Below are 14,549 nucleotides of genomic sequence, written 5' to 3' on the forward strand. Positions count from 1 at the left end.
TTGTCAGAAAGCTAAGTTTCTCTTTTGCTCCATTAAACTGAACTTACTATAAATATTCGTGATTTACTCAGAATCTTTCCTGACATTCAATAACCTCCATGACACGTGGTCTTATAAATGTATTTAGTGAGCTGTTATAAGGGATTACCATCTTAAAATCACCCAAAAGCTAGTATTTCACCTGGACAAGTGAATGCAGATCATTAAAAATCTAATGAGAGTTTCTTCTGTGGTCAGATGATTCCTTTAACTGTCACCAAAGCTCTGAAGAAGTGATCTAAGTCAAAGTTAAATGTTTAATTGTGACACAGGCTACACTCACCTTTGGTAATGAAGCCTCTGTTGAAAGATAGTAAGTTGCACATAAGGATGCTGTAATATTTAGCTGAGGAACACTAACTTGCTAAATAGCATTCTTCAGCTGAGAGTGATCATCTGACACCTCCCTTCCACTTCAGGTTTAAATGCTCTCCCTTGCTTTAAAAACCTGGCGTTTCTCTCGGTTAAATCTTATCTTCCTTTCTACTGAAGTCCAGCTTGTCAGTAAAAGTCTGAAATCACAGCAGGAGTGTAAAATTTGTATAAAAAGTGGTTTATGCATTACCATCAGTCTTTAATGCAACTTATTTATTTATTTAATTATTTATTTTAACCTTCTTCTTTCATCACCTTTTGATTTCCTGTTAGAAATCCTGGATTTTAGCATGTGGTAAGTCAATCTTCTACTCTCCAAAGCTGAGGTTTTATCCAGAGTAGCTTAGCAGCTTTTTGATGTCTTTTCCCCTTAAATTAGAAAGTGCGTATTTTCCAAATGTGAACATTGAGCATTTGCCCCAAGGTTTTACAAAAATGTTTTCTCAGTGGAACATCTGTCAAGGAAAAAGAAATACACACCTAAGAGCACTAAGAAATGTGAAGACAGGCTTTAAGTCAAATGTGGCTAGTGCTAAGAGTGACCTTGATCCAGGGTCTTGTCTATTCCAGCTGAATGTGCAGGCTGCACGGTGGTGTAGGAGGCTCCCACTGCTCCTCTCCTGCCTTGCCACTGCCCTCTTCCTTGTGTTAGTGTGTAGCTTTTTGGGAGTGCCCACCAATCTGGGCACAAGAGAAGAAAGGGAGAAGGGAAGGAAAGAAGGAAGGAGGGAGAGGAGACGAGGAGAGGCGATGGGAGGATGGGTTGTGAGGAAAAGGTGGTTGCACTGCTGAGCTTAGCAAAAATATCCTGGAGCTTCAGAACAGAGGGCACTTAAAGCTCCAGGTGGAGTTTCTTTGGAGGAGGCTTGGGAACCACTTCAGTTTTTAACAGCTGCATCTGCCAAACTGGACTAAACTGTAATCCAGCACAGCATTGGAACCAGTGGTAATGGTAAAAAGAACAACAGTCCTCAGAGATTCATCATGTCCAGGAAACTCCTCCTGAAGCCACCAGTTAAATTTTTGACCATAAGATGAGGCTGAGAATTGTGAAGAAAACATCTTTGTCCTTAGGAGCATCAGTTAGTATGGATGATGAGCTGTGTCCTGGAACTTCTCCAGTGATAGTTATTAGCAGCATCGGCCAACTCTGAGTCTTACATACATAATTCAAATATTTCAGATAATTCCTAACTTGAATTAAGAAAATGAATGCTAGGAACTGTAATTTTTTGATTCACCATTTTTTGTGTACTATTTTAATTTTTGAAAGCTGAGTCCATTTGTAACAGTGACAGTGTCCATTTGAGAAGTCATAATATTTTTTCTCTTTTTTTCCCTAGCTTGTAAAATTGTTTTTATTTCAAAAAGGATTTCAAAGATATATGGTTTTACAGCTCTCCAGTTATTACATATTTACTTCTATGATTTTTGCTAGATTTCTCGAATACAAGTTTGTTAGATAACAAACTTTTCTGGTTATTAAAAGTTCTAGGGATTGTCTTACATGACAGATTGAAGCAACTTTTTACTATCAAATGCAGAGTAGATTATACTTCCCAATTTTGTAAATTTAGTAATTTAGAGGGTATCAAATTTGCAGCTGTATCATTAACTTTTTATTTTTACATTTAGCTTTTTTATAGTCTGCTGTTTATATCAAGCCCCTTTTAGGTCTTTTCTTGTATGAAATGATCTGTTACATATGAAAACTCTTGATTCAGTGACTTCTCTTATGGATTTGGATCTATTTATTAATCTCAAACCAACATGTCATTTACAAAACTTTTCCATTAAGATATAAAAGTATTTTTTGTGATGTTTCTGACAGAAGAGGAAATTGAGTTTTAACATGTATTTGAAAAGTTGACTTTGTAACTCTGCTGTGGTGTTTCATCACTCAGACAGCTTCTGACATATATTTTGAAGTACAACAGGACCTGAGAATTTAGAGAAAGGGTTTAATCCATAGGGCACCCTGTTGAAGCCTTCTCTCAAAAATGTTTTTGGATTTAGCCATTGACTAGGAACATCTTGGTGATTTCCTTCTGCAGATCCTATGCAGCATTGCTGATTGCTGCCTTTTGTTTTGCTACTCCTTTGCCTTTTGAAACATTAATGCTACAGTTTCACTATTTTTTCTGTTCAGGAGATTCCGACTGTGCTGCACATCTGGTTGATCCTTCTAGGTGAAGAAGCTCAGAATTAAAACAGATTAGTTCACCTAAAGTTTTTGCTGCTCTTGATACAAAAGAGCTTGAGCATGGCTTGAAAGAGAAAGTTCACCCTGAGTGACTTTATTGCAGCCCCATCTTGCAGCTTAGTACCTTCTCCTTGTACTCTGCAGGAAGTGGGAAGTGGGAAATGTTTGGAAGACTTAGTGAAACAAAGAGGCAAAAACCCAAGACTTCAATAAAGGAAGTGCTACAGTCCCACTAGGGCATTTTACTGCTGGTCCTGGTCTCCCAAGTCATGCACTTTACATTACAAGATTGTCAGTGATGATGATGACTAAATAACAAAGCACTCCCTTGCCAGCAGTAATAAGAAATGTCATGTATCCTTTTCCAAGTGTTGTCGTGATAAGAAAATGTTATTTCCCATCAACTTTGATAGATTTTTATAAGTTCTCATTAAAATATTTCACTCAACTGGACATAGGTTTGGTTAAAAACATACACCTAGTATTTAAGTTGCCAAAACAAACCCTCCTCTTTTATTTGCAAGAAAGGTTTGGGTTTTCATTCCACTTCTATGTTACTCATTAAAAAAAAAAAAAGAGTTTCAAACAACAATTTATTATGGACACTCCCAAACTTTGTTGTCTTAGTTGTCAAGACAAGTAGTGGAGGTGCAGCCTCTCCCAGCTAGTGAGGGAGCTGGTATGACAGTAAATCCCTAGAACACCTCAGTCACATCGACCAAACCTCAGCTCCAGCCTTGAGCTCCGCTGCCCTACTAAGTTGCTATCTGTCTTTTAGCAATGGGAAAAGTTGAGCCAGCTTATTTTGGAAACCTGTCCCTTCCCTTTAAGTTTCAGATTTTTAAGCTGTTTTCAGAAGAATCTGAAAATGGTGATGAAATTAGAAATTTGTGTGGGAAAATTTCTGTTGAGAAAAAAATTCTTGTTGAGAAAAACAGCCTCCTTATAATCAAATTGTTTCTGGTATAACATTTTGAGGTGCTCACATGCACATAACTCCACGTGAAACCATCTTTCACAGAATCTAGGCTAGTTTGGTGGCCCCTGATGGCTACAGGGATTTTGGATTTGGGCAAACATTGGCAGTATGGGCTCTTCATATCTGTGCAAAACCAGCTTTCAAATGTGCATAGCTGCCTGTTTCCTTCCCTTTATTCTGATTATTTTTGTCCAATCAATTACCCGAATCACAGCCTGTGTTAGGGATTGCTTTTTCAATTGCAGAGATAAAAACTTTGTGGCGGTCACTGCTTCTTGGGGGCTCTGTTGGGTGAAATATTAGACATAAGAACACCAGCGCTCAGATGTTTCCCCTATTCAGTCCATATTGCTCATGGCATAAAGAAAACAGAACTTAGTATTTCCTCTGCCATGATCATGAATTATAAGGTTTTTAACTTCTGCCTGCACTGCCTGCAAGGTGTTATAATTTAGAACAGAGCAGCAATTTGAGGAGGAAAGACATGCCTCCTACCTCTTTCTTTTCTTTAGATTCCCCTCAACCCCCGCACCACCCCTGCTAATGTATTCTGTGGGCTTTAGGGATGAGACAAATTACTCTGTGCTGGTGACAAGAGCAAAATAAATGAGACTTAGCTGTGCAGGAAGGTCTCTCTGCATAGCCTGATGGTGAAAACACTTCTTAGTGGGGAAGGAGTTGTACTGTGTGCTTGGCATCCTGCTTCTAGGGCTCCTTCAGTGGTTTCATGCTGTCACTGTATATAAAATAAAGAGCGAGCCCTGCAGGCAAGAAACACAAGCAGCTCCCAGTTTTGTATAAGTGCCATAAGCAATAGACTGTAGACTCACGTTTCTGCTTGTGCTCTGTTTTTGACTCATGAAATACAAATTTTTACTTTTTTGCCTGTGACACAGCTTCAAAGAGTAGCTCTTTCCCTTGGTATCCTAATGGATAGGAAGTGGGAGGAGAGGAATGAATAACTCAGCAGGCAGCAGGAGAAGAAATTGAACTTTATTTTTCTGTGTTTGTGGTGGGTGCCTTAGCCACAGTAATCCAAGGAAAGACTAATAATTTTTTTTATGTGTAACTCTGTCTATGGTGAATATACACATGTGTACCTTTGGGAATATACTTGTGGCCACTGTGCTATTTTGTAGGAGCCCAGACCTGCCTGATGGATGTACTCAGAACTTGCTTGGCAGATATCAGGGAGATGCACGTGAAGGCAAACTTTTTATCTGATACAGTTTAGGCATGAGTTGACCACCAAGCCTTTTAGCATGAGTCTGGTGGCAAAGTGCAATGGTTGTGTTCATTTATGCTCCAATATTACGTTTTTCAGGCATTTAAGGTGCTGATCTGAAAATTTATCCCAACAGTGAGTTTAAGAAGGGACAGATACTAAACAGGTTCATTCATATCTGTGCTGCAGTATCCATATCTGTACTGCAGGCTTTTGTCTTTCAGATAGCTCTAGGTGTTTCAAAGCAACATAAAATTGCATAAAGGCATCCATGTCTTTCAGTGACCCACCATTGTGAAGTGAATGTCCTTGATACCCACTCTGGGCAAGCTCCCTGCTCTCTATACCAGCACATTCTCATGTGCCTAGGGAAGAAGCCAGGCAGTGACATTGTGGATGTTAGTGACCCATTAGACTTTTCTGTCACATTAACCAGGGTTATTGTGACCACTGGTCCTCCCAAAGAGTTCACCCATGGCCAAGGGCTGTTTTGAGTAGGTAAGTATATGGTTTGCACACAGCTGCCCTGTTTCAGAGCCAAGGACACTTTAATGGAGAGAATCCTAAGCCAGCTGCCTTCAGTGCTGGGAGTGTAATAGGACACACTCAATTTATTGGTGCAGGTGAAGACCAAAGCTGCAGGAGAGTTTCAATGAATGTCAGGGCAGAGGTAGCACTAAGCAAATCCTACTCTGATTTGACAGCTCCATCCTCTGCTTGCTTGGTAATGTCAGGGCTCCAGGAAGAAGACACATTGTCTCTGAAAACTGGTGGTCTGTGAATTTTTTAGCTGTTTTGATGACCCAGAAGATTTCCATTTGTAATGGGAATGAAAAAGTGTCTGGCCCTGGTCATGGATGTCATAAATGCCTTCCTATGTGATACAGGACTCTCAGCATGTTGTTAGACCATAAACTGTAAATTCTGCCTGTGCCAAGAGCTTTCAAAACTCTTCACTTACCATCTTTCACATGGGATTTGGGGCGCCCTTGTACAGTACTGTGTGATTTTTCTTTTATATATTCTGGGCCAGATCTTCAGCTGATAAAAGTCTGTATAACTTCACTGATTTCAAAGGAGCTGCACCAAGCTGATGATTCAATTTTTGTTCATTTCATTTCAGCATAGAGAATGTGGTTTTCATGTCTGCTGTAAGGAAGGCTTTTGTACAGAAAAAATGGATTCTGCTCTCTGTGACACTTAGCCCCATCTTGTAGGTGAAGATTGAATCTGCCTACAATGTGTAAAATGAAATGGTTTATGTGAAATACCCAGATATGATAATACTTTGGTTGGTATTCATAGAGCCATGCTTGCTCCATCTGTCTCAGTTATAAATATTGTAAGTGCATATTTCAGTAAATTTTAGGGTTTGTAACAATGTAGTAAAATCAAGTAGATGTTAATAAATTCTAGCAAACACAGAAACTCAGTTGTTTCTCAGTGGGCTTCTATTTAGCTGCTCAAGAATATCTTGCTACAGCTGCAAAAATATTGAACTAAGTTTGAACTTCGACAAATATGCTGCTAATAAAGTTGATTCTTCTATGTTTAGAACAGTGGACTGGATTGTCAAAAATGAGTAGCAAATGTATTTGCAGTAGAATTTTATATCTGGCTTTTTGTTTTTTCTTTTTTTGCCTAGTGTTCAGAAATGCAGATTTACATAAGAATCCCATGCTGCTGCATAGATGAAGGTTGAAGTTTCTTAGCTTCCTCCTTTTCCACACCCAACTAAATCCAGACCCAAAATACCATGAGGACAGTGGGACAAGAGCTATTAGGCTGCCACCATTTCTTTCTGATTTGTAGTTGCACAAAAGTAATGTAACAGCTTTTGAAGAGCACAGATGGCTCATTTGGCTGTTGGTTTTGAAGCAGTTTGCTCTGAGGTCTTCCAAATATTTTCTGCTGCCTTTCACCCCCTGAGCCTACATGTGTGCCTTGGGTAGTGAGTAGCTCCCAGCATCCTTCCTTACTTCCTGCGTAAGGAACTCCTGGCATCATAGTGGCCATGTCTGGGACTTGTCTGGGACTCAGCTGGGCCTGCTCTGCTCTTTTGGGCTTTTAGGAATGGACTGAGGAACTTGCAGTCGAGTCTAGTTGAGACTAAGTCTAAGAAAATGGACATGGCGAATGGAGGGAGCATGATGGTATTTCAGAAGCAATAGCAAGGTTTGCATAGCTTTGCTCACTCACTGGTGAAGCCTGGTGCAAATAAGAAAATGTCAAGTGTTCTGTCCAACCCATAATTAAAAAGTGTTCTGTTTCTGTGTTTTCTTACAGCTGGCAGCATTAGAGAGACAAATCTTTGACTTCCTTGGTTTCCAGTGGGCTCCTATCCTTGGCAATTTCTTACAAATAATAGTTGTCATTTTGGGTTTGTTTGGAACCATCCAATTTAGGCCTCGATATATAGTCGTGGTAAGTCTCATTTATTTTATATATATATTTTTTGTTTTGTTTTGTTTTGTTTTGCAATTGGTTTTAAAACCTGTCATATTACAAAGCAGAATTTTCTTGGTTTCAAAACACCAGATGGTATTTTTGTAGAAACTGTAGAGGTCTTCATGTCTTTTTGCAAATTTAGGACTACTAAGTGGGTTTTTTGAGATTTTGGACGTTATCAGAAACAGGTTATCTGGAGAAAGTGCTGCCAAAACTATCACTATGGTACAAGTCAATTAGACTATGTGTAAATAAATAAATGAAATACAAATTTTTGTTCTTTTTGCAGCAGACAAGCAGATTTGATGGCGTTTAAAAATATATTTGCAATGGTCAAGTTATATTTAGCTACATCTTTCTCTTAATCAGGGAGAAGCAAGGATTGTAGAAATTTCTTTGGTCCTGTGACCCATGGGTTCCAAAGAAGTCTTCTTCTTACATGTAATTTTGTCAAGACCTGTATTTTTGGCTTTGACCCTGAATTATTGTAAATTCCCTCTGATGCATGTAACTTGAAGCTTTACAGTTTTTTTCCCACGTTCTCAATATAGCCAGGAATAAAAAGAAATTTCAAAGCTGTGAAGTAAACTGCCAACAAAAAGAATTTCTGTTCCTCCCCTGTGTTCTCTCCTGAATGGATGAATATTATGTCTTTACCTGGTAATGGCTGTATTTGGAACATTGTGGTTGTGTTGTCAGTAATGGATTTTAAGAGGCTAACGTTATCTTTCTTTTTCCTCACAGAGGAATGAAATAAATGTCTACTGGGGAAAATTCATTAAACAAATACTTAAAAAGCTTCATCTTTTCCAGTCAAGCCTGGAATTCTGTAATTCTTTGTCGTGTGAACAAAGTATGCATCCAAGGTTATACTCATGCTAGCTAAGCTTACAAGCACACTATAATGAATTGAAAGTGGATTTTTATAAAAAATAACACTTTTGTCTATTATCTGTGGTTGAAGAACTGGGCATCCGGGTATTGATGACTCACCTTTCTGCTTCATGCACTCCATTTTATACATAAGAAACGAGTGTAAGCATCTGTAAAATTATGTGGGAAATTCATTTCTGAAGTGCAACACTGCAAAATTTTTTGCCCCTCAGGTTCAGTACTCTGCTCAATGATGCAAGCTCTGTTTTAATTATCAAATTAAATGCAACAGATGTTGACTGTTTCTAGATCTTTTCCAATGTAATTGAACATTTTAGGCTATATGAAAGTTGTCTTAAAGTAGAGGTAGAAAACTCATAATTAAAGAAAGAAACACCTCCTCAGCAAGATGCTTTATGCTGATTTAACTGAACTCATATTCTGATTTATCTTTAAGCATATATTTAAGAGCTCTAGCTACAGCTGATGCCAATACTCATTAGTGGGGAAGATCAAGGCTTTAGAGCCCAGCTGGTCAGAGCATGGTGCTAATAATGCTGTAAGTCACAGGTTCAATCCCTGTACGGGCCGTTCACTGAGGAGCTGGACTCGATGATTCTTGTGTGTCCCTTCCAACTCAGAATATTCTGTGATTACCCACTTCTTCATCCCATCACTGCCTCTCTGAGCTATCTGTGATTGTGTCCTTACTAACATAGGGTTTACAGTGAAGTAGGAATAGTTTGAGCCAGATGATGAAGTCTGAAGGGTGTCTGTAACACAAGGTATCTGTAACCAACCTCACAACTCAACACCAGCAGAAAAGGGTGTCTGTCATGTCTTCCTGTTCCCACTGTTCCCTACTGAACACTTCCCCAGATCTTCACCCCCACTTCTGGCAGGAGTTAACTGGACCTGTCAGTAAGTTCCATTTCTAAGCCAACCTGGCAAGAAGTAGAGAGTTTTTAGCTAAACTGGTAACCTGAATCCAGTCTGTGAGGTTCCCAATGGTTACCAGGGCTGGCATACGGCAGGGACTGGGACTGCATGTTTATGAGCAGCAGTGTGGAGGTGGAGGGGAAAGGAGGAGTTGCAAGACTTTTCTTGTTGCTAGCTCCAAACTTGTCAGTTCAGCCTTGTCCTCAGGTTGAATTCAGTGGATACCTCAAGGCAGCATAAGCAATACTGCCTTTGCTCAGCTGCTGCCTTCAGTCCCTGTGCTGTTCCTCTTTTTGCACCGGCACGGGCACCAGTTCAGCCACTTGGTAAACGGTCAAACCAGAACAGATCCAGGTGAAAAGCAATTACTTTCTTTACTGGTGTTAATTAAGTGTAGGTCAGCTCTTTTATGTGTTTTGCTTGTTCCAGCAGAAGGGAAGAGATGGGAGAGGGGAAGTGGGAAAAAGTCACCAGAGGAAGAAGTGCATGGAGTGCAGGATTGCAGCAGTGCAGGATTGCAGCAGCTTAAAGTCCTTGTTGAGCTGTAGCCTGAGGATCTTCCAGGCTACACCCAACACATGCTCCCCAGAAACCGTGCTACCCAGGGCTCTCCCAACCACAGCTTAGCTTTGTCCACTGTCCTCAGAAGCCCCAGAAGGAGTCAGTGGTACTGACAGTAAAGACCCCTACCAGTGCCAGCTGCATACTGGCTGTATTCACTAAGGCAGAAGCGACAGTCCACCTGTTACAGCAGTAAACTTTTACTGCTAACTTTAAATATAAAGTCTGTTTAATGCGAATTTTCAGTAGAATCCTGAATTTCAGTATTAAACACAATGCAGAGAGATTCTTACCCAGGCTCTGAGTAATGAATTAGGCTTCAAATTCATTGAGAAGCTTCATGGCCTTCCATGTCCATAGCTGCACTTTCAGCCACATCTAAGCCCCTGGATTTGTTAGTGGTTGGTGTCCCAAGAATTTGGTACTGTGTCTCTATAAATACTGTGGCTGAATAAATATTTTGGTCATGCTGTTATGTACTCTGCTTGATGAAACTTCTGATTTAGATTAAGCTTAACCCAGTTTAGCTGGAAAAGTAACTAACTGCTTCAAGAAAATTATGTTTAGTATCAATTGTCTTTTCCATAAGACTTCCCTGGAAATTAACTCAACTAGTGTAGATGATCCCATCACAATATAAAAAAATTGAAGTAAAGAGAGAATCATGTCAGGTACAATGGTTTACTTCCGTAAACTGTGTCCACAAAATTATTCTGGCACACGTGAGCACAAATTGTTCTCATGATAATCTGTCATACTCTGGTGGTGATCTTGACTTCATCTGACCAGCTCTAGAGTCATTGTTTAACCTCAAGAGAATGTTTTTAATCTGTCTTCCATGCAATGAAGTCTGTGCCTGAAGGTTTCCCTGACAAGTGAAGTTACACAAAAGCTTTCACTTTCACATCCTATGCTGCGTATGTCATGTTCTGTCTCCTCAAATTTTAATATATGTAAGGAATGGGAAAGTAAGTGAATAAATATAATACATGTAGGGCCATAACTTGAAGCACATCTATACTGCTGTCAAATATGAAACTGCCTCTGCAGGCACAACTGAGCAGGCTTTTGTTGCAGGTATGTAGAGCCAAGGAGTTTAGTGAGGGTTGCAATAGAAAACGATAAACACAATAGCAGTTGCATGCTTCTGACTCTTCCACTGCATTTGAACCCAGGCTGGCCAGTTTATCACAAGGATTTAGTGACCACATAAGCTGCAGCATAAGCATAGCCATTGTAGATTAAAAGTCTGAATAAAGAAATTAGTTTGAGTGATACAAAATTTGCCATGAGAGCTTTCTATCAAAAAAATGCCCCACTATCTAAGAGCTGCCATGCAGTGGCTGATACATGAGGCATCTCTGTGGAATAGAATTGTCATTCCAAGTAGTTAAAGATAGTGGTTCATGTTCACTGTCTACAGTCCTTCAGATACAGGACTATATGGATGGTGATTCTGAAATAAATCTGGAATTTCACTTCCTCATACCTAAAATTCCGAGTCCTCAGAGCTTAGGAAACAGAGAGAGGGAGTGACAGCATTGACTCCAAGTGTCCTAATTAGTTTAAATCCAATAATTATTTCTAATAGGTTTTGCATTAATTAGCAATTTAGATAAATGTTGTGAACAATCTGTCCTGTCACTAAGCAGGTGTGCTATTTTCAGTATTTGAATATTTTGTGACTGAATTAAATCAGTGCAAAGTTCCCAGGGGACATAAAAGTGCAGAGCTGATTCCTAATTTTCCCATATTAGCTCATTTGAAACTTACCCAAACATTTGCAAAGAAGAAAGAAGCAGCTGAATTTCAGTTCTAACCATGTTGTTACACTCTGGTCATGAAGCTCCAGAGCTCTTCTGTGATCCATTTCCTTGTTCATGCTTTTCCTTTCTTAATAGATCTTGCTATCACCAGCAAGATTTTTGGGCTGTTAAAATTGATTAATGATGATGACAGGATACTTGTTAAAGTTGAGGATTTTCCCCCTCTCCTACTTCTGATATGGGACTTCAGAAAGCTTCTAAATGATGAGTCATACAGTTAAAACTGCACGAGCCAGGCCCAAAACTGAAAAAAAATGTGTTAATGAATAGTGAGAGATGAAAATAATACACTGAAATAGGGAGAATCTATGGTGGAAATCTCTGCTTTACTTGCCTTAATGTGTTCCATTAAATAATACATGTATAGACACTGGATAAAGTTGAAAAGCCAGCAGAGAGTTTCTTAAAAAAACACCCCAAACAAATAAAAAAACAGAACAGCAGAAGAAAGGCTGTATAGGATATTTTATACAATATTCAAGCAAATGTTATACAGACAGTGAAAACACATGTGAAATATTTAAGCTTCCAAAATTACTTGTTGAATACCCTTCCTGGTAAGTGTTGTGTTGTTACTGCTCCATTGTGTTGTTTTATGTCACTTCCCATGCCATCTTTCATAAATATGCCTAGTAAGGTTCTGCAAGTACTGATGCCAGGTGTTACAGGGGGATGATTTGATGACTCAGTAGTTGCTTCTTTCCCTTGAAGTGTCCCCGAGCCAACATTCATTCCCTCTAATGCCATGACACTGTCAGAGTAGTTGCTGCACTTCAGATTTAAATATACTCTTGAGAAAGTTTATTCATTAAACTTATCCCACAATCCTAGTATTATTCAAACTTAGAAATTTTCCTTTTTTTCTTTTACCAGTTGTTTTTGTGACATTGTGTCCATCCAATGCAAATGTTTTAACTCTAGAAATGTTTTTATTTCACTGATACATGAAATGTATCTCTGCTTTGGTTTCAATATGACTGTAGAGTCAAAAGAGGTATAGAAATCTCACTGTTGTAGAGAGGCTGGCATTATGAAAGGGGATCTGAAAGGAACCTACTAGGCTAGACAGTAACTTATTAGACATTTAACCTGTAAGGTTCAGTGAGTACTCCCTCCGCATTATTTATAAGACTTCAAATACTTCCTCACACCACATAGTATTCAATCTTTAGTGCAAAAGACCAAAAGCAAGCAAAGATTTCGTACACCATGGGGAGAAATAAGTGAAGATATGACCTGGTCCTAGGTCCTTCTACTGGAAGGGATCTCTTACAAAAACACCCAGGTGATTTTAAGTGGTGCATCTTACGGGGTATAAAATAAAAAATACCAACTCTTCTTACTGATTCAACCTATGTGGAAAATTTCTTCTTCATGCCAGATATGGTGAGGGTTGTGACACTGAGTATGAGGCCAGCTGATCTGGGGTGGACAGAATGAGGCTGGCCAAAGAACTAGGCAGGAATCACTGGGTGTGGGGAAGTAAGAGTGAGCAGAACGGCAGCATGGACACAGTAATGTTCAGGACACAGAGTGGGCGAAGTTGAGTGTCAGGTCAGATCATGAAACAGTTCAGGTACCTTAGGGAAATGAAACATGAGGGTCAGTGTGGACCTGATGTCTCAGACCTTAACCATTCCTGCACTGAGAGAAAATTGCCAGCATACCTGATGTGTCCCTTCACACAGAGGATGGCAATTTGGGCTGTTGCTCTGCTAGCAAAAAGAAGAAGTCTGCATCATGGATCTAAAAGTTACACCTTTCTTAGTGACTCAAGCACATGCTAATGTGATGCCACATAATGGAAGATTGCTTGGTGGGGTTTTTTTAACCTAGAAGGTATATACCTATAAATTTACGCAATGCATATAATGTCAGAATGTGTTATAAATTTTTCAGAAAGAACCACTCAAAAATTTAGAAAAGTTGCTATTAAAGCCTTTCTGTGCTGTCTTACTGTGATCCTTTTATATATTTGCAGATTCAAACTAGACAGACACCTACTAATTCTTATATTGTTGCCTCAGTTTCAGTAGAAAGGACAAACATTTGGGAGTTTTCTGGTGATCACAGATGTAGAATAGAAACTTGACTTTCAGAAAACAGAAGACAATGGGTCGAATGAGGCATATGCTTTCAAGACAAAAAGGATTGCTTTTGCTGTGAAGCCTGTGCTGAGTAGCTGAGTTTTATCTCTGCTCTCAACCACTGAAACCTCTTTCGGCACAAAGAGAGTCACTTTAACCAAACCTGTCACATGCTTTGTTTTCCCCCTGTTTTCTGGGTTGTTGTCTTGAGACCTCGTGGTCTGATTTGAACAAGTGCTGCGTGCTCAGCCACAGGGAGCTGAACACTAAGTTTATAAACTGAGTGTATAACCTCAAGCATTCTGAAAAATGAACTCTTAAGGACGTCAAGTTGGATGCTTATAATGTATGAATACTTCTGAATGTAATCTCTACATGTATCAGAACATCATTTACATTCTGAGAGCTGTGTCATTCCCTTATAACATAAAATAAATTAGTTAATGTTTGTGCAGCTCTCACACATTACAGCGATGAGCATCTTAGTAAACCTCATGAGGAAATTAATATTCTTTCCTCAGAGCAGGGTCTGAACAACAAGCAGGAAAGAAGTATTGTGCTAGCTGTTCATGAAATGTGTTAGGGGAGGTAAGATCTTTTAAAATGAAAATATATCTGTGATGATTTAATTAATGTTTGCATTATATTGCACAACCACAAAATATAAGAGTTAGTTGGCATACACAGCCCAAATTCTGACATTTCCTAATTTTGCTTTCTTGCCTTTGCTATCTTATAATCTTTCCTTAAGTACCTTTGAAACTATGGAAGAAAAAAATTTTCTCCTTGCATATCCAAGAAGACAATAACTTCCCTACTTTAAAAAAATATATAGTACTAATTACTGAATATAATGTACTTATTATGTTTACAAAGCAAATGGATCTCAAATTTAAATTTCTGCAGCTCAGTGCGAGTGTAGGAAGAGCCTCTCCATACACAGCAGCTGGGTTTCAAGGAGCACACCTGCTCTGCACATGCACTCCTCTTCCAG

At 39.1% G+C, this 14,549-nt stretch overlaps 1 protein-coding gene across 1 annotated transcript in view; it reads left to right on the top strand.

Moving 5' to 3' along the window:
- Window positions 1-14,549, top strand: part of NKAIN3 (sodium/potassium transporting ATPase interacting 3) — a gene marked incomplete at both ends in the record, with an annotated part of 320,103 nt that overhangs the window by 156,885 nt on the left and 148,669 nt on the right. The window contains one exon of the mRNA XM_082278597.1: window positions 7,108-7,245. Within this exon, the coding sequence (XP_082134723.1) occupies window positions 7,108-7,245 (138 nt within the window). The remainder of the gene's footprint in view (window positions 1-7,107; window positions 7,246-14,549) is intronic.

This window comes from Coloeus monedula (genome assembly GCF_965178545.1).
Source record: "Coloeus monedula genome assembly, chromosome: 1".
Lineage (NCBI taxonomy): Eukaryota > Metazoa > Chordata > Aves > Passeriformes > Corvidae > Coloeus > Coloeus monedula.